The 21,375-nt window shown below is 39.4% G+C and overlaps 1 protein-coding gene across 1 annotated transcript in view; it reads left to right on the forward strand.

Annotated features, from left to right (window-relative positions):
• Positions 1-19,838, forward strand: part of mmp2 (matrix metallopeptidase 2) — a 28,388-nt gene extending 8,550 nt beyond the window's left edge. The window contains exons 4-13 of the mRNA XM_020521678.2: positions 646-774; positions 1,189-1,362; positions 3,723-3,896; positions 5,390-5,563; positions 9,472-9,627; positions 10,209-10,335; positions 17,129-17,265; positions 17,867-18,026; positions 18,270-18,379; positions 18,875-19,838. Of these exons, the coding sequence (XP_020377267.1) occupies positions 646-774; positions 1,189-1,362; positions 3,723-3,896; positions 5,390-5,563; positions 9,472-9,627; positions 10,209-10,335; positions 17,129-17,265; positions 17,867-18,026; positions 18,270-18,379; positions 18,875-18,978 (1,445 nt within the window). The 3' untranslated portion in view covers positions 18,979-19,838. The remainder of the gene's footprint in view (positions 1-645; positions 775-1,188; positions 1,363-3,722; positions 3,897-5,389; positions 5,564-9,471; positions 9,628-10,208; positions 10,336-17,128; positions 17,266-17,866; positions 18,027-18,269; positions 18,380-18,874) is intronic.
• Positions 19,839-21,375: the final 1,537 nt, after the last annotated feature.

Raw genomic sequence — 21,375 nt, forward strand, 5'->3', positions numbered from 1 at the left:
TCTTGGCCCGAAACGTCAGCCTTCCTGCTCCTCTGATGCTGCTTGGCCTGCTGTGTTCATCCAGCTCTACACCTTGTTATCTCAGATTCTCCAGCATCTGCAGTTTCTACTATCTCTCATATGCATAGCATCTTATTTTTCTAAGTTGAGCATTGTTTGCCAAATGTGGGTTTGTTTCAATGAGATTGAAGCTGTTAAGTATCCTTTAGAAATCTACATTCACACAGCTTTATGTCTTCCACAAACTTGCATACCATATCCCAAACACTTGTACAACAGAACATTGTAAGGGAAACAAATACTAAAGCTAATGTGGACAAATACTGCAATAAATTCCATTATTTGCATATTACATTTCCATTCCATGCTGCATTCACTGTTTTGCAATGTAATTTCTTGTGCATCTTCCTTGTTCTATGCAATTTTGCATTACAATAGCACTGGAAATTGAAAAGATTAAATCTACCTATCTAGCTTTTGGAACAAACCAGCAGTGAGGATGTAATGTGTTCTAATTACAGACTATAATACTAACCAAAGTAATGAAGCATATTTTGAGATCATCAAAGGTAACTGTAATTATTTTAACATCAGATAGTGATGTGTATGAAATCTAACCAGGCATGTTATTTTAACTTTTTCAAGAGCATGGTGATGGATATCCATTTGATGGGAAGGATGGGCTGCTAGCACATGCTTTTGCCCCATCAACAGGAATTGGTGGTGATTCTCATTTTGATGATGATGAATTCTGGACGTTGGGTGAAGGACGAGGTACATATCTGTTTAACTGTAGCGCATCTCAGATTTATTGTTTATTTGTAATTTGAAACTAGTCATTAAACATTAAACTTATCAATTAACAGTGTTTTTCACATTGCTGCCAAATATGCTACACTTGTTGTAACACAATAAGAGAACTTTTAATGTTGCTCAGTTTTCAGACATTGTTTCATGGTCATAAGGTGTCCTCAAATTCCAAGTTGTCATTGAGTGTCTGCCTATTTAATTTACACAAAATCTTCTATTACAATTAATATCATTATCTACTCTTTGACCAATACAATACTGGCCAATATTAATCAAATGGTACTAAACTTATTACATTTTATAATCATAGTTGTACAATATTTATGAGTATACATTGTAATTTCTGATTTGGAGTCTCTCAACATTTGTATTTTACAGTTGTTAAGACAAAATTTGGAAATGCAGAAGGGGAATTTTGTAAATTTCCTTTTCTGTTTAATGAGAAGGAATACCATAGTTGTACTACAGAAGGCCGTAGCGACGGCTTCCCATGGTGTTCCACAACTTATAATTTTGATGCAGATGCAAAATATGGATTCTGTCCTCATGAACGTAAGTTTTCTGTTTTAACCAGTGTTTTCCATTCATCAGCACAAGCTAGCATTTGTATTGTATCTTGTGACATGGGAAAATAATTGTCTGTTTCACTGAACCATGTTTGAACAAAAATAGATGCAGATGAGTAATGAGATAACAAGGTGTAGAGCTGGATGAACATAGCAGGCCAAGCAGCATCATAGGAGCAGGAAGGCTGATGTTTCGGGCCTAGACCCTTCATCAGAAAAAAAAACTATCTCTGCAGATGAGTAATCAAAGCTTTGGTCAAAGAGACTTTAACTGAGACAGAGAGACCTGGGAGTTTAGGAAGGGACTTTTCCAGCTTGGGACCTAGGGAGCTCATGTTATTACTGCCAGAGCAGTGGGTTTAGGTAAAGGATAGATGCACATAAAGCTGTAATTAGAGTAACAGAGTTTGATATGGGAGATTTAGGAGGGTAGAGGCTATGTAAGAATTTACACATGGAATGAAAATTTGACGTTGGAGAAGTTTTAGACCCCGACGATATGAATTGTGGATGAGCAAGGCCATAAACAACAGAAAATGCTGAAAATACTCAGCAGGCCAAACACCATGTGTGGAGATAGAATCAGAGTTAAATGTTTGCAAGCTCCTCTCTCAAAAGTCAGGGACTCATGCTGAAGCACAGTGCCACAGACACATACTGCTGTCGCATAGTCAATAACTCAAATTAATTTCTTCATAACTGAGTCCCTAATTATTGAGGCATGTTTTAACAGCCTACTGGGATAATCCAACTCAGCATTGCCTCTTGACTGAAACAAGACTCTTCCTGATCATTGTGGCTCATAACTACTTTAGGCGGGGTGGGGGAATCTTCTATCCACTGAAATACAGTAAGTAAAGATGATGTCCCCATCATCTTCCTGCACCCTGCCATCTCGCCATCAGTTTGGAAGGTGGCAGGTGCCTGTCCACCTGGAGCCCAATTGAGCCATTTAAGTAGCTAATTAAGGACCTGTTTTTAACCTCTGCTGACATTTGACCATCACTTGGCTTCTTCAGCACATGAGAAGATTGTGAGGTAAACTCTTGTGGCCATCCAGTGGACTCCAGGGAAGGGCAGAACCTTCTTTTCAGGTGCTCTTCAGTGCAATAAAGATAACCCATGGTGATTAATGACTGCCCTGGTGGACATGGCACTGCCTACCCTTGGCAAAACCAAACCATCTCCTCTCCGGTTCCTGCCTGACTATTGCCAGAGCCCCTCAGGTTCCATTTGCCAGAGTTTTGGGGGCACATAGCTATCAATGCTCAATTGTCTTTAAGGTCTCGGGTCACCATCCTCAACAGTGACAGCGAACCCAGCAGCAGACACTGATCCAGGCCCATCAGTCCCGCTGACTGCCAAAGTGGGTGCACACCATGAAATATAGTCATTAATATAATGGATCAATGAATTTATGGCTTATGTAATATAACATTGGATTGCACAGATTTAAATGCAACAGCAGAATTGTTGTGAGGTGCACCAGTGTTTGAATGCTCTGTAAAGATTTTCTGGGCGGCGCAATGGCACAAGTGGTTAGCACTGCTGCCTCACAGCGCCAGGGACCTGGGTTTGATTCCACCCTGGAGTCACTGTCTGTGTGGAGCTTGCACATTCTCCCGGTGTCTGCGTGGGTTTCCTCCGGGTGCTCAGGTGCACAGTCCCAAGATGTGCACGCTAGGTGGATTGGCCATGCTAAATTGCCTGTCGTGTTCAGGAATGAGTAGATGAGGTGGGTTTAGGGGGATGGATCTGGGTGGGATGCTTTGAGGGTCGGTGTGGACTTGTTGGGCCACACTGTAGGGATTCTATGATTCATACTGGAAGAAGTGTTGCAAGCTCTTTTGGCTGAGAGCAGCACATTTATCAACCTGAACATTTCCATTTATGGTGCTGTTGTTTTTGTGCTTTTGTCTTAACACTGTAGACATGTGATTTCACTCAGGCCCAAAAGAAGTGTTTTTGTACTTTGTGTTGTTGCATATTTATATGAGTCAGCAGCATGCTGAAATCTATTATAACCATAATTGATCTTATGCTCCATGTTTACCCAACAGCCAGTATCTATAATAACCTATGGTTCAACCAATTTACTGCAGCTGGAGCAGGCTAATGTTAAATATGAGTCATTGAAACAGATGTTTCATGTTCTTTAACGGCAACAACGTTGAAATAAAGTTTTTTTTTAAGGTTCATAGATCATTTTAAACAAATAATGAGGCAGGAATATTCTTCTTTGTTTCTGTTTGATCAATTTTGGAACTAATTTGTTAAAAGTCTGATTCTGTTGTTTCCTTTAAAACTTAGCCTCTGATAATATGTGATTGTTTTGGTTCCTTGCAGTGCTTTTTACGATGGGAGGAAATGCTGGTGGAGAGCCATGCTCATTTCCTTTCACCTTTGAAGGCAGGCAGTTCGATAGCTGCACAACGGAAGGAAGATCAGATGGCTACCGGTGGTGTAGTACAACCAGCAATTATGACACAGACAGAAAATACGGCTTCTGCCCAGACCAAGGTATTAACAGTTTGTGCATGATACATGAACAGAAGCCGGGCTACGTAGTTAGCGAGATATTCTTTATCTGTTAATCGACTATGACATTCCTTGAAAACACCACTAGACTTTAAGTTCTCCCAAGTTGTAAAGCTGAGTATCAGGGATGCTTAAAAAAATTGATGAAGTGCCAGGCCAGCATTGCTTATCGTTACATTCCAGAATGGGTGGAACATTTGGAATGTTTGGTATTTTATTGGCTGTAAGAATAATGACACTTACCAACCAGCAGGTTTCTATTCACCCTCCTAGTACAATAGCAACAGGGTGTAAAACTCAAGAAGATTGGTCACTGCAGTGGTTCATACCTGTTTTCAAGGTAGTTCTGTTTGTTGTGTAGCAAAGTCTGATCTTACAGTTGCATCTACACTTGGTAAGATGTACTTTGTTTTAAAGGGACTAACTGATTTGGGCAAAATTATCCATTCAAGTTAGTGCCATATGACTTCAATACAACTGTTAAACAACAAAATATGCATCCCATTAGAAAAGAATCTTCTAACACTCATAAAAAACTCATTATCACCATGAGGAACTACATTAACTGTAATGTTTCATAATGGGATGAGAGAAGTAGGAAATTATGTAAAATGATGTGCCAAAATTTTTGTCAGCGACATGTGCGCAATAAGCACTTCTGCAATGTGCTGCAATGATTCTGAATGAAGTAAACCCTTCAAATGACTCAAACCTGACCTTTTGCAGTCAGTGGAGAACAATATAGGGACAGGAAGGCTAATAAAATACGGAAAAAACATCAGGGCAGTTAATTAATGCATTCCTATCTCTAGGGGGCTTCTCCATGGATTGACTGCCTGCTTTAAAGAGGGGGCCAGCCAATGGACAAATTTAGAGATCACATTGGAAGCAATATTTTCCCATGATGGAGCAGCATTTATTACCACTTACCCCACTACCGCCCACACCAAGTGAGGATGTTCCATTTTGAGTTGCCCTCGTACTCACCTTCCTGCTTTGACAGCACCCATCTCTCCTTGAGGGAGGGCTACCAGCCTAACATTACTGTGGGCCCTCTGACTGGAACTCCATCCTTGGATTCTGTTCACAGTTTATAACAGAGTAAGGAGAGTATGCCAGCAGTTAGCAGGCTGACTCTTGGAACCTTGCACTCTGGGTGCATAAACAATATGGATGGACCCAGGAGCCCCATGTAGACCTGACATTTCATTCTTGATGCCCATTGGAAGATGCTTCCTTAATAAATCCCTGCTGACTGTCCTTGATTACTCCACGTGTTTTTAAGTATCAGTTTACCCTGTCTGTCAGAATCGATTCAAATAATTTGTCCAGTGAATAAATAGACCTTTACAAATATTACTTTTTAAAGCAATACACTTTCACAATTTCTTCATTTGGAAACCTTTTTAAATGTCTGCCGTGTTGATCTGTAATTTTTTAAAATCTTGCTTGTATATCTGATTTCCACATTTCAGCCCTGTCAACAATTGGAGGAAACTCAGATGGTTCACCTTGTGTATTTCCTTTCACTTTCCTTCGGAAACCATATGATTCTTGCACAAGTAATGGACGTAATGATGGCCTGTTGTGGTGTGCAACCACTGGAAGCTATGATGATGATAGCAAGTGGGGCTTCTGCCCTGACAGTGGTAAGTTACAGATGGCATTTGGACAGTACTCCGGAGGGGGTGGAACACTTATTTTCACATACAGGACTCATAAATCTTTGGAAGTCTTGAGTTTGAAGCTCCGGGTTTCTCCTGCCCTAGCAGCTGACCAGGGAAGGTGCATATAAAATTAGGCCAAACAGGTTAATTGTCCGTCAGATAAGAGCAAAATACTGCAGATGCTGGAAATCTGAAACAAACACAGAATGCTGGAGAATTTCAGCAGGTCTGGCAGCATCTGTGGAGAGAGAAACAAAGTTAATGTTTTGAGTACAGAAGGCTCTTCTTGATTGTTAACCTGCAAATCCATGCAACACATGCCAACTGGGAGAGAGTCTTGATCTTAACAATGTTGATATTTTTGAGGCGTGGTGTTGTGTCATATATCACTCAGAGCCCAGTTTATTGTGGCAATTGTTATAGACCAGACCAGACCAGCCCACCTCAAAATATTTTAGTAGAGTATCAGAGACCCTAACTTTTTCTTATTTTAAAGGCAAATTTGAAGAGCTGTGTTCCGGATGCAATGTGACAGGTCAAACCGCTCGATGTTAAGCAAAACACAATTTATTCAAATGCTATAGTTAAAGTACAAACAAAAGAAAGAAGAATTTAGAATAACAACTCTATTGGAAAACTTAATAGAATACTAGATACAGTAACTATTACTAATTAATTGTTCCAATATAGTAACATCCCATAAACATACCCCTTGGCAAAAAGGAAAATTCAAAAAAGTAGATTTGTCTCACAGATAACCCAGCAGCAGAGAGAAACCCCAGCTTCTAGCAGTAACCGAGAGGGAAAAGATAGCTCCAACTTCTTCAAGCCCACAACAGCTTAAAGCTAAACCTAAAAACTAAAAACAAATCTAGAAATCCTGGTCTGAGAGAGCTGGCAATACACACCCAGACTGCCTCCATTGTTCTAACTTGTTAAAAAATACCCAAAGCTTCACAAACTTTAATCTAGTGCCTTTGGTAGACTGCTCAGAACCACTCTTCAAAAATGCGCCTCTTAGAGCTACAATGTCATCACACAATGTGCACTGTAACATGCATGTTGTAATTTGGAGCAATGGATAGAGATGACGGAGCCTCCAACATTCTTGTGATCACATTGCTGACCAGGAATCTTTTCGCCACCTACCACCTGCCTTTGGTAGGACTTATAGGTTCATATTCAACACATTGTGGCCACATTATTAACACAAATTCCTTGGTCATCAAGACCTGGAGTTGAACCCAGAGCTTCTGGCACAGAGACAGGGATGCTGCCACTGCACTGCGAGACCTCCTGAAAGATAATGCACTTGTACAAATCATTAAGAGTGCTTGTGAGTTCACTGATTATAACTGCAGCAGCATTTGTTCTCCACAACCTGGATTATTCAGCATTTCCATTCCTGATCACTATCCAGGATCATAGTGGATCCTGCGCTGCTTGTATTTTGAATGACAACAGGATGAAAGACTGCATACAATTCACATTCCAATATGAGAAAATTTAAACATCCCTCTTAGTCCTAACTATTTCTATTATGATGAGTCGCCAGTCAATTGAATGAGATTAGATGATTTTAGAAAGCTGTTACTTGCGTATACACAGCCATAGGTAATGATGGAGTTGGAACTATTGGGCCTGAGGTATGGCTAGCATCTGGTGCAAAGGGGCAAATGAAAGACACTACTCCAGTCAACAAAATAAATGTGGTCTACCAGAGGTCTTTGATAGTAAGTAGGCAAGTAATTAGAAAGGCAAATGGAATTTAGGCCTCTGTTGCGAGAGGGATGGATTATAAAATTAATAAAGTCTTGCTACAACTGTGCAGCTCATTGCTAAGACCATAACAAAAGCACTGTGTACTGTTTTAGTCTCCTTATTTAATGATGAGTATATTGCATTGGAGACAGTTCAGAGAAGGTTCACTTGATTCCTCGGATAAATGTGTTGGCTTATGTGGAACATTTGACCAGATCTCTTTTTTCTTTATTCATTCAGCATGCAGCATTTATTGCCCATCGCTGTGGGTCTGGAGTCACACATAGGCCAGATGGGGTGAGGATGGCAGTTTCCTTCCCTAAAGGGCATTAGTGAACTAAATGGGTTTTTCCGACAATCGGCAATGGACTCCTGGTCATCATTAGACTCTTAATTCCAGATTTTTTAAATTGATTTCACATCTGCCGTGGTGGGATTTGAACCCTGATCCTCAGAATATTATCTGGGCCTCTGGATTAAAAGTCCAGCGATAATACCACTAGGCCATCGCCTAGTATGGGCCCATACTCACTGGAGTTTAGAAAAATAGGAGGTAACCTTAGTGAAACATTTGGGATACTGAGGGGATCGACAAAGTTGATGTAGAGAGCATGTTAACCAGCAGGGCTATAGAATAAATGCCACAAAGCAGAATTTGGATGAGTATCGCTTTTCTAGGCTGGCACAGACAAGATGGGCCAAGTGGCCGCTTCTATGCTGTGTACTATCTATGATTCTAATTTCCCCATGTGGGGAATCTTGAACTGGGGTGGTCTTTCTAAGTAAAAGGTGTCCCACTTAATATCAAGATGACAAGGAATTTATCCTCACAGTGTCATTAATCTTTGGAATTCTCTACCCAAGAGAGTGGAGCGTGGGGCTTTGAATTTACTCAAAGCTGAACTATACAGATTTTAGAACTATAAAGGAGATCAAGTATTATGGTAAAAGGCAAGAAAATGGAGTTACAACCACAATCAATTCAGCCAATGGAGGAGAAATCTCAAGGGACCAAATGACCTACTCCTTCTCCTATTCCTTATGTTCTTTTGGGACTTGTAGGGCAAATAAATGTTCAGTGGAACCTCGGTGTCCTGTCAGATGAGGCTGAGACTCTGTGTATTTGGTTTTGAGCCTAACCTTGGGCCTTGCCCTGCAGTCAGGGGAGACTTGTGCAAGGAATAGACCAGAGAGGCTAGCAGAAGATCATGGTCAATACAACAACTAGGGTGGTGTGTGTGTGTGGGTGTGGGGGGGAGGGGGGGGAATGTGAGGGAGATGGGATTTGGTGGATATCTAATGGCCAAAGTACGTTCATAGTTCTTGGTCATGGTTAATTAACTATAGTTAAAATGAGCTAATTATATGTACAAGGAGGATGCAATGGGCAAACAGCTGAAAATCACCACAGAAGAAAAATGAGCGGCAAGTTGACAGGCCAACAACAAGCTGGCCATGGAGCCATGGGAATTCGGCTGGGTTAGACTGAAGCAGAGTCAGTTTTCTACCCTGAGTGGTAGGAAATTCTGTCTCCTGGGGCTGTCGGACAATTGAATTATCAAGGAGCTCCAGCAATGCCAGAACACCATAGCAGGCGAACTTGGAACTGAAGGAGGCCCAGTGGATCCGGGAATAAGGCGAATTAAATGGCTTTGGGCAGGAGTCTTTTTGGCACATTGTAGTGGCTCATAAGGTGTGGAGGAGGTGGGTTTTCAAATACTCGCAGGTAGGAAGGAAGCAAGCAAAGAGCACCACCCACAAAGATAGCACACTCATCTTCCCCACCATCTTAAATGCTTTTGAAAACAAAGGGGATTCCTCACCCACCTGCCTACCGCACTAACTGTATTATGGGGTTAACAGCATAATATTTGTGTCAATTGAGCTTTAAACAACCTCTTAATTATTCATTGAAAATATGAGCAAGCTGTTGAGTTTGCTGCTGGATTATGTGGGTGAGATTGAAGGTTGGTGGGGAACTGATCTATTTTACATGGATCTATTTTACATGAATACCCATCACCACCCCCCCACCAAAAATACTGTGAGAAAGTATGTAATATCTACCATGATGTGTCTTTGCATTTTTCTTTAACAAGAAACATGATTTTTCTTTGTTACTCTTCCAGGTTACAGTCTTTTCCTTGTTGCTGCTCATGAGTTTGGTCATGCACTTGGTCTGGAGCATTCCCAAGATCCTGGAGCTCTAATGGCCCCAATCTACACCTACACCAAAAACTTCAGGCTTTCAAACGATGATATTCTCGGCATTCAAAAGCTTTATGGTAAAGCAACAGTGGACAGAAATAATAATAGGAATGTTCAAGTTTGCTTTTGTATTCTGCGAATCCCATTTGTTCTTAAAATCTTTTTAAGACGATATTAATTGACATGACTGCTCTCATTGTGCTACTTCAAGGAGGAGAATCGAGAGAGGAGTCATCTAAATATAATTTTGACATTCTCCACCATTATTTCTGTAATGCAAATGCGCAGTGTCAATAAATTTCCTTTGTTGTGGGGAGACATTGGAATTTTATTCCAACTCTCAGTTACCAGGAAATTAAATCTGACATACAGCATTGTCGGGGAACGATAAATACTGAATTACCTATTTGGATTAGTGTGGTTATCGATCCAAAGGCAGCTCAGATGGGACAGCGACTCGAAAGACTGGAAAATGTCCAGTTATACATTGCCAGGATATAGGACTTAACTGTTTCATTGGCACGCCATATGACTGACTCAGTGTTGTTGTCTAGTCGAAAGAGTTGACCAGTCATCCACATAGTTGTGGGCCTAACTTTTGAATTGTGTTTTTCCTGTCAACTGAAAACAAATACTGTCTATTCTGGGTTCCGTTCAGGTGCACCGACTGATAAACCCTTGCCACCAACACAGGGCCCTGTCACTCCTATGAACCTTTGTGAGGACACCTTGATTTTTGATGGAGTTACGCAAATCAGAGGAGAAATTTTCTTCTTTAAAGATCGGTAAGAAAATTTCCAATTTTAAACCTGCAATCAAATAAGTCAACAGAAATAAAAATTAATTAAGATGTGAAAAGAGTTCTTCATTCTCTGTCAATGTTTTTCATGACCATACAAAGGCAAGATTTCCTGTCTTGAGTTTGTTCAAGTCTTTCTATTTAAACTGACTTCAGAAACTACAACTGGATTAGTTTCAGTGTTTCTACTGTCTGTTGTTTCTGGCAGAGATAATGGAACATTTGAGGTATACTGTTTTATCTGTATGTTTGAGGATGTCAAGAAAATAATTTTGAATTGGATGAACTGGGAGCTGCTCAGAACTTGACTACTTTATACTTTAATAGTATTTAGCTCTTTCTGGTACAGGTACAGTGTTTCAAATCTGGCTACCGGAAAACTGAAGTGGTCTAAAACTGGAAATCTTTAAAAGTTACCATATATCAATTTTAATTGTCTTTTAAAGGAACCAAGCATCATTTCACCTAGGTATGGCACGGCATGGCATGGTGGCATGCTAATTTAGATTCCAGTTTTGTCCTCTGGTCTTGCACTTCGCTCCAAGTGGGCCATGACCCCACTAACTCAGCTTGGACTAATCCACATCAATCCGCCTAACCTGTGCAGTTTCAATTACTTTATTATCTTTTTCTTTTTAAACATTCTTTCTTCACTGTTTATGTATTATTTTACAAATTTTAAATGAAAGGTGTTTATATATTTGATTTTCGATGTCACCAATTAATCGAATTAAACTTCTGTATTCTCTGAAAATCGGCAAGATCCAAAATCTGCCATAGACTGATCCGAGGTTTTGTGACACTGTACCTACAGTCAGCTATAAAGGTACCTCTGAGAGTTCTGACAGAGTGCGAGTTCTAAAGGGGAAATTAGCTGCATTTATTACCCCTAGATATTTTAACATCTGTATAGCCTGTGTAGTAATGGGATGCTGCAATGCTGGAATTCTTTGGCAAGCTACAAAGAAAGCAGACTTCTTGCTCTGGCAATAAACACTGCATAAAGTCAAACAAATCAGAGGGCTGATGGGACATTCCAAACTAGCATTGAACTAGTGCAGAAATGAAGAACTGTAGTTGAACCATCAGCCCTTTATGAAGTTGGGATAGATTAAAAAGAACTACTAGTGATCAAGCTAGAAATAGCTGCTCCTCCCACAAAAGGTTCTTAAAATCACAAATGCATCTTCTGTGACGGTGGTAAATGATCCCTCTGTCCTTCACTACCTACCTGCCTGTAGTTATCCTTATTGAATGGTCTCCACCTACAGTCAACTGATTGGGATCCAATGTGCAATGGTATAGGATTTAAGGGCATGAATAGGCCATTCAGCCCCTCAAACTTACTGTGCCATTTATTAAAGTCATGGGGCTGATCCAATTGTATCCCAACAATCCCTGATAACATTTCCCCTCTTGCTTGAGAAGAATCTATCGACACCTGCCTTAAAAGATGTTGAAGGACTGTGTTTCCAACATTTTCACCTTTCCTAGGAAGAGACTTCCAAAGACTGTCAACCCTCTGAGAGACTGTTTTTGCCTATTTTCCGTTTAAAATGGGTGACCCCTCATTTTTAAATAGTAATCCCTAGTTCTAGATTCTCCCATAAGTGAAAACATCCTATCCACATCTACCTGTCAAGACCCTTCAGGATCTTGTAGGTTTCAATCAAGTTATTCCTTACTCTTCTGAACTCCAGTGGATACTAGGTCTTATCTATCCAACCTTTGCTCATAAAATAACCTGGACATATATCCAATGCAGATACATCCTTCCTTAAATAAGGTGACCAGTTCTGTGCATGGTCGAGATGTCGTCTCGTCAGTACCCTATATAACTGAAGTAAAACCTCTCTACTTTTGTAGTTAATTACCCTCCTAGTAAATGATAACATTGTACTAGCTTTCCTAATTAATTGCTATATCTGCATACTAACTTTTGCAATTCATGCACGAGGACACCAGGATTGAGCTGTATTTCCAAGCTCTGCAATCTCTCACCACTTAAATAAAATGATTTTTTAATTATTTCTGCTCAAATGGACAATTTCACATTTCCCACAAGATATCTCATTTGTTCACATCTTTGCACACTCACTTAAGCCACCTTTTTTTTTGTAGCCTCCTTATGTCCTCTTCACATCTTTGTTCCAGTCTGTCTTTGTGTCAGCAGTATATTTGGCAACCATACCTTGTGTCCCTTCAACTAAGGCATTTATCTAAATTGTAAATAGCTGAAGTCCCAGGACTGATTCCTGTGGAACACTACTCGTTACATTTTTCCAACCTGAAAAATACCCATTTTGTCCTCTTCATACTAGCTAAGTAATCCTCTATACCTACCAATATGCTACCAATTATACCATAAACTTTTATTTTCTGCAATTGTGCTTCATGTGGCACCTTATCAAATGCCTTCTGGAAGTCTAGGTACAGTACATCTACCGATACCCCTTTACCTACATCATGCTTTATCTCCTCAAACAACTTCAACAGATTAGTCAAACAAGATTTCCCTTTCACAAAATCATGTTGATTCTGCCTGATTTCCTTGATTATTTCTAAGGGCCGTGCTGTAACTGCTTTAATAATGGCTTCTAATATTTTCCCTATGACAAATGTTAGGCTTGACTATCCTGTAATTTCTTGCTTTCTGTCTCCCCTTTCTGATTAAAGAGTTGCAATCATTTAGGAATGTCTCAAATCAAGGGAGTTTTGGAAAATTAAAACAATTCATCAATTATCTCACTAGCCATTTCTTTTACAACCCTTGGATGAATTCCATCAGCACTTGAGTAATTCTTAGCCTACACCTCCAGTAGTTTACTCAGTAACACTTCTGTCATGATTGTGATTTTCTTGAATTCCTTGTTCCCTTCCTTTGTCTTACTTGTTACTGTTTCTGGAATGTTACTTCTATCCTTTATTATGAAAACGAGAATGAAATATTTTTTCAATTCATCTGTCATCTCCTTATTTTCCATTTTTAATTCTCCTGTCTCACTTTCAATAGAAGCGACTTGTTTACTTTGAATTGCTCCTCATGGTCCTGCTGTATATGTCGCTCTTGTATTTGACCTCCCAAAATGCATCACCTCACATTTGTCCGGATTGAACTCCATCTGCCATTTGCTCTACCCAGCTTTCTAACTGATCCACATCCTGCTGCATCCTTTGACAACCTTGCTCACTATCGCAACTCCACCAATTTTCATGTTGTCTGCAAACTTACTAACCAGACCACATACACTTTCATCCAAATCATTTATATAAATTAGAAACAACAGAGGTCCCAGCACTGATCCTTGCAGAACACCACTGGTCATGGACTTGCAGTCAGAAATGCACCCCTCCACACCTACCCTCTGTCTTCTATGACCAAATGAATTTTGTGTCCAACTTAGAAACTCATCATGGAATCCATGTGACTTAATCTTCTGGACCAGCCTACCATGAGGAACCTTTTCATGTGCTTTAGTAAAGTCTGCATAGAGAACAGACACTGATGTCTGGGTGGAATGCTCTTCAGAAGGTTGGCACAGATTCAATGAGCCGAATGGCCTCAATCTGCACTGTAGTGATACTGTGATTCTAAGTACCATTGAAATTGAGACCGTCCTAACTGTACAGGTGTCTTTCCCCAGTACTGGTATCAGAGTCCCATAAACCAGAACCCACTTTATCTACATCAGTCTTTGAGCCACACATTCATCTCTCTAATCTGATTTGCCCATTTTGCATGTGGCACATGACACATAGAGGTAATGACCTTTGAGGTTTTGCTTCTTAATTTGGTGCCTAGCTCTTCATATTGACAATGCAGAACCCCCTCCTTTGTCAGCAGTACTTAACGTGGATCCTCCCCCTGATGTTGCAAGTTCTTTCATCTTTGAACTCTGGTACCAGGCAGGCAACACAGCTATCTAGACTCATTCTCTTTGCTGTGGAGAGTGGTGTCAATCCCCTTCACTATACTGTTTCCCCACTACCCCGTATTCATTCTTATTCTCCCTTCTCAAATAGCTTCCTATGGCACCATTTTGTGATCAGCTAGATCATCCACCCTGCAGGCCTAAAGCTTATCCAGACTACCGGAAAAAGCCTCAAATTTGTTGGACAATTGCAAAAGTTGATATTCCTGTGCTGTGGGTCCCCTCATTTGCGGTTAAAACCTTCTGTCCCTGAATACTGACCAAATCAGACAAATCAACCCTAAGAATCATAGGATCCCTAAAATGCAGAGAGGTCAAATAGAAGAGCATCGAGTCTGCACTGACCCTTTGAAGAGCATTCCACCCAAACCTAGCCCCCTCCCCTATCCCCATAACCCCACATTATCATTGGCTAATCCACCTAGCCTGCACATCCCTGGCAATTTAGCATGGCCAATCCACCTAACCTGCACATCTTTGGACTGTGGGAGAAAACCCACGCAGACACAGGGCAAATGTGCAAACTCCACGCAAGGCTGGAATCGAACCTGGTTCCCTGGAGCTGTGAGACAGCGTGCTAACCACTGAGCCACCATGTCTTCTGCTGCAAAGAATCCTGGTAACTTTACCCCATCCATCCCACCTGAGGTGTTGCAGTGTCTGTATTTCAGCCTCTAGTTAGTAAACTTTGAGCCAAAGCTACTCGAAACACTATCTGTGGACCAAGCTGACCAAGAATTCCCACCTGCTACAACTATACTATATTACCTATCCTGCCATTGACAATTTCCTCCAAGGAACAATATAATCTTCAATTTTATATATTTTATTAACCACAGTATCAGCTGCTGTACTATGTTGAACCTTGGGAAAACAGTTGACCTTTTTCACTTACCAGATGCCAAATTACAATCTTCTTCTGCTGTAGTAGATTAAGAATAATTTCTTAGTCCTGAAAAAAAGTTCAAGCAAAGCAAAAGCTACAGAACATCTCCTTTCCTTTCCTTTCCTTCCCTTCCCTTCCTCTCCTTTCCTTCCTCTCCTCTCCTCTCCTTTCCCTCCTCTCCTCTCCTCTCCTCTCCTCTCCTCTCCTCTCCTTAACTCCCTTTACTCATTTAACTCTGACACTTCATTTTAAGTCACACTGAAGTGCCAAGTTGCATAACGTTGGCCAGTTTTATATGCTTCAAGGACAAAGGGCCTGTCTGACTCAGTTAATGAGGATCAATTGATTCTTAATTAAGCTGTGTTTTTACTGGAAGTCTTGTTAACACCTTCTTTAAGTCTGGCATTTAAACTGTATACTTCAGTTTAATTACACTTCCACTTACTGACTAAATTAGATTTGCACAAAATAACAATTTTGATTTTCTTACCCAACATCGGCATGCAATTCACCTGAAACACTGTGGGTATGAATTGTTCCACCGTTTAACAATGACAAAACAGAGTTTAGAGCAGAGTTCAAAGATGAAGTAAATGTGAAATTGTAACAACCATGCTGTAATGCAGATTGAAATGGTGGAGTTATGGTAATGCTTTATAATACCCACCAGATTCCCTGCTATCAAGACTTCTATCCTCAGATTTCACTCGCAGGAATAAAACTTGTACAATATGTTTATTTGTTAGACATGCTCATGAAATGTCTCAGGAAATTGTAGAGCTGGAGCAGATTATAGGGATACAGAGATTTGAAACATGGACAAATTTTAAATAATTTTGATCTTTAAATCGTGGTGGCACAGTGGCTCAGTGGTTGGCACTGCTGCCTCACAGCGCCAGGGATGTGGGTTTGATTCCACCCTCGGGTGACTGTTTGTGTGGAGTTTGCACATTCTCCCCATGTCTGCGTGTGTTTCCTCTGGGTGCTCCGGTTTCCTCCCACAGTCCAAAGATGTGCAGGCTAGGTGAATTGGCTGTGCTAAATTGCACCCCCGTAGAGTTCAGGGATGTGTAAATTAGGTGGGTTATAGGGGAATGTGTCATTGTGGGATGCTCTGAGTGTGGATTTGTTGGGCTGAAGGACCTGTTTCCACACTGTAGGGATTCTGTGATCTATGAAATCAAGATGTTGAGTCAATGTCAATGAGTGAGCACACAGGTGATGTGGTAGGATGTGCTGTGAGTTAAGACACAGGCAGCAGAGTTTTTGATGATCTCACATTTATAAAGGGCGGCATGCAGAAGATCAACAATGAAGTGTTCTGGAAGAAATGACTTCGAGATAATAAAGGTTTGAATCAGGGTTTCAGCTACCAATGAGCTGAGGCAGCCTTCCCAATATTATATGTACTGGATGCTGGATAAGCATAATAATCTGACAGTTTTGCAACTGTGTTGGATTCGAGTGAGGTGATGTTGGAGTAGAGCTGTGTATTGTCAGTGTACGTGTGAAAACTAATGCTGTAACTTTGGATTATACTGCCAAGGGACAGCACGTAGATGAGAAATATGAAGGACCAAGGATGGGAGATACCAAGGTGTTACTATAAAATCATTGTTATTTGATTTCTTCATCACTGCATTGGACAAGTTTGGTTAACATTTTTATAATCTTCCACGTTAACTTATTTTCCCTAATAGAATCATCAGTTTAAAAATGGCCAAGGTATTCTCCCATTTGCTAAAGTTGTCAAATAGACTTTTTGCACCTTTCTTTATTAAATTTACAGAAGCATCTTGTTACTGTGATTTCAAAAAAAAATACTTTTAATGAGCATCCTCTTGCAAATGCAGAAATAAGGAACTTCTGCAGCTGGTATTACTTTGCCGATGATAATTAGAAACAGATGTACTGATGAATAGGTCTATTGTACATTTCCTAAAGTCTTTTGTGCTGCTTAGGTTCTTGTGGAGAACCAGAAATCCCCGGTCCAAACCCCTGGGACCAATGCTAGTAGCTACTTACTGGACTGATCTGCCTGAAAAAATTGATGCTGTCTATCAGGAGCCTTTAACTGACAAGGCTGTATTCTTTTCAGGTATTAATTTCAATATTGAATACTCTGATTCAGTAAATGTTATGAAATACATTTTTTGCCAAAAATAGCTTCTGAATACACATCCAAACTTAGTCAAAATGATGTGATCGATCACATAATTTTTCTTTTAAGACCACTTATCACAACCAGAATGTAGTAATTACATATCAAAATATGCCTCCGCACATAGCAAACATTTGACATTACTTTTGTAAAATGACCGTCCAAATTCTGGACTATGCCCAACATGCACATTATTGGGATAGATTAAAGGAAATTTCAAAAGCCAACATTATCTGTGCTTTGACCTTTCACTGTCACAGGGTCACAAATGGAAGAATTGATGCTCAAGAATTATGTAAAATGTGAAAGACAATAAAACACTTGCACTGAATGAAGAAATAGTCTGAGACCAAAGTTTGATAAGCCTATTTATCAACCTTTTATTCAGAACTTGAATCCAGCTATTACAAGATGAAAATGTCACCTTACTCAGATTTACTGAGGGTGATAAACTATTTGTTATGCAGATCACATCTATGTAAGACTAAGAACAGTTAATTACTGCAACTTACTATTATTCAACGGCTTGTTTATTTAGGAGATGAGCACTGGCTTTATACTGCCAGTGACCTGGAGAAAGGATATCCCAAGAAAATCTCCACACTTGGGCTACCAGATGATTTGCCACGTATTGATGCAGTTTTTAACTGGAAGAAAAACAAGAAGACTTACATCTTTGCAGGTGAAAAGTTTTGGAGGTAGGCTGAAACTCTACATTTTAATTGAGGTATATTTATTTTCAGTTCATACTTGAGTAGTAAAATTATATGTTTTTAATAGATGTGCCAGTGTTGATGCTTTAGATTTCACAAACTGCAGATCATGTACCTTCTTATATTGACAATGTCATGTTACTTACAAAAAATGATAATGTTCCTTCATAACTTAATGTGAAGAACTTACTTTGTTAATGTTGAAGAGTGTATGTTTCATCTTTACAGATACAATGAAGTGAAGAAAAAAATGGATCCTGGATTCCCTAAGCTAATTGCAGATGCCTGGAATGGCATTCCAGATAATTTGGATGGTGCCCTTGAGTCTCTTGAGAATGGTAATCCTAACTTCCTTGAAATAGATTTTTTAGTTTCTTTGTCTTTGTATGTAAAATGTGTATATGTAAGTCAGACTTAAATCATTGAATTGGCAGTGATTTGTTTTTGCAAATTGTGAATATGAACAATAAAGCCAGTGTTTCAAATTAATATGCCATGCCATAAAATTAGAGGAATCATTTTCTAGGCCAACAATTCCTGTATAATCTCTTAACTTTGACACTGAGAGATGAGGCATTTTTGAGCCACCACTTCTGCCCACTATCCTACGCCTTCCTTTATCATACTCAGTAGTTCTGCCTGATTAATTTGAAAAGGTCTAGAAAGTCCCAAAAGTAAACCCCCTTCTTCACCCCACCAACTATATCCCCCCACCCCCTGCTTTATGCACAACATAAATTTTAGACAGGATTCATTAACTGGGAGGAAACTTTACAAAATGCTCTTTTATGAATGTGTATTAAACATGCAACATTGTTTCTCATTTTGTACAGGACACACCTACTTTTTCAAGGATTGGTACTACCTCCAAATGGAAGACCAGAGCTTGAAGATTATTAAAGTAGGAAATGTGAAAACTGACTGGCTCGGTTGTTAGGATAAACATGTTTTTATCATTTTTTTTTGCCAAATAGTCATGTGTCTTACCTATAAGTTATTGTTAAAGTGACAAATATAACTTTGTCTCATGGTTGTACCATTAAGCTTGGAATTTTATACCAAGACCAAATACAACAGTATTATATCCAGCTTTGCTATTGAAACAATATTTTTAGGTCAGTCTTTTCATTATTCTGTGAGAATTAAGGAAAAAGTGGTGAAGGCACAGGTTGCCTGAAGTATTGATTTGTGTACTGCGATGGAATTATAATGAAAACCCATTATTTAAGTATTTGAAAATGCTTTCTATACTTGATTGGTATAATTTTTAAACATGGGCCATATTCATATAAACATGAATATTTCTTTTAAAATACAAGAAATGCTTTAAACAAATCTAAATTAGTTTTGCAGCTTTGTGTTCTATGCAGCGATATTGTTGATCATTTGAGTGCAATTATCAGTAAATCTGTTTTCTCCACACAGACATTATTGAAACATCATCATACACAATAAATTGAAATAATCAGCTATGAAAAATAGGTCACAGTTAGTACTGATCAGAAAAAAAACATGTTATGGATCATCGAAAATAACCAAAATCAAGATACTGGTGCTAACTGATTTTCTCAACAGTACCATGTAGGGGAGAATACTTAGCAATGCAGCAGTTTCTGTACTACGCAGATATGATTAAAACATTGGCAACTTTCAAGAAACACTGGTGTTTCAACTTTAAGTTTTCAAATTTTATAGTGTTAATTACAAAGCTACAAAGAGTTTGTGATATTGTGAAACAATCTTGTACTAATTTAGTTTTCTTCTTAAATTTGATATTCAATAAATTTGTCTTAATGAGCTTGGAGTTCATTTTTTGTGATTATTTATCAGTGAAAAGGCAATAAAAGCAGATTAAGTTATTCATGTTTCAGCTCATCCAGATTCAATTCAACTCATACAATAAAATAATTAATAATAGATTAAATCCTTGTCTGGAGTAAGACGTTTTGATGAAAGCCACCTCTTTTGATAAAATTTAATAACAATTCAAGGAGCCATACTAAAGTTTAATTGCATAGCCATGAATTTCATGCAATACCAATGTTTGTAATGAATGCCATAAGTTAGGCCAGTGCAAACCCTGGTCCTCCAGTGCTGAGTTTGTGCCAAAGAGTTCCTGGAGAATGAATGAGAATGTTCTACCACTAAGTGAATCAAAAGCTGCACAGCCAGTGTTCAATTCTGAGACATTGCAGTAAAATGGATTTGACCTTTCAAAACCCTTAATTGTACTTTAGTAAAAGCCAATTCTTCAACATGCCAATGGCAAAATTCCTAAACCATGTTTACTGAATATCATGTAGATTGTTCAAGTTTGACTTCACAAGAGACATGGATGTGGAACATCGAACTAGGAGTAGGCCATTCAGCCCTTCAAGTTTGTTCCACCATTCAGTGAGGTCATGGCTGATCTGTGGCCTAACTCCATCTACCTGCTTTTGGCCTATATCTCTTAATACCTTTGCTTAACAAAAAATTTATCTTATTTAAAATTAGAAATCACACGACACCAGGTTCTTGTCCAACAGGTTTATTTGAAAACACAAGCTTTCAGAGCTCTGAAAGTGGAAGAGAGTTCCACATATCAACCAGCCTTTGTGTGTAAAAGAGCTTCCTAATATCTCTCCTGAGCAGTCTGGCCTAATTTTCAGACTGTGTCTCCTCGCTTCCCACACTAATTCAAGAACCTCAAACTAGTAGAAATAGTTTATCTTTGCTTATCCTGTCTTTTCCTGTTAATATCTTGAAGGATTTAATCAGATCACCTCGTAGCCTTCTAAATTCTACAGAAAGCAGGCCTAATTTGTATAATCTCTCCTCATAACACCTGAAGTCGAAGTATCATTCTTGTAAACCTCCAAGGCCAATATATCCTTCCTAAGATGTGGTACCAAGATCTGCTCACAGTGCTCCAAATGGCATTTAACCAGTGTTTTGTATAACTGCAGCAGAACTTCTGCATCCTTGAACAAAAACAAAAGTTGCTGGAAAAGTTCAGCAGGTCTGGCAGCATCTGTGAAGAGAAAAATCAGAGTTAACGTTTCAGGTCTAGTGATCCTCAGAACTGGACTCTGCATCCTTGTACTCTTTTCCTCTAGCTGTAATTTTCTGCCTGTTTGCTTTTAAAGCTCTATGCACCTGAACCACTCCTATCAAGTCTCTCTGAATATCCACCCTATTTAACTTCACACTCTAAAACATTCCCTGACCTATCATTTTTCAGACCAAAATGGATAACCTCACACTTGTTTACATTGAACTCCATCTGCCCCAATTTTGCCCATTCACCTAGTCTATCAATATTGACACTGTCCAAAATGCCAACTGTCTGAAG

The sequence above is a fragment of the Rhincodon typus genome, chromosome 15 (assembly GCF_021869965.1).
Source record: "Rhincodon typus isolate 14 chromosome 15, sRhiTyp1.1, whole genome shotgun sequence".
Taxonomy (NCBI): Eukaryota; Metazoa; Chordata; class Chondrichthyes; order Orectolobiformes; family Rhincodontidae; genus Rhincodon; species Rhincodon typus.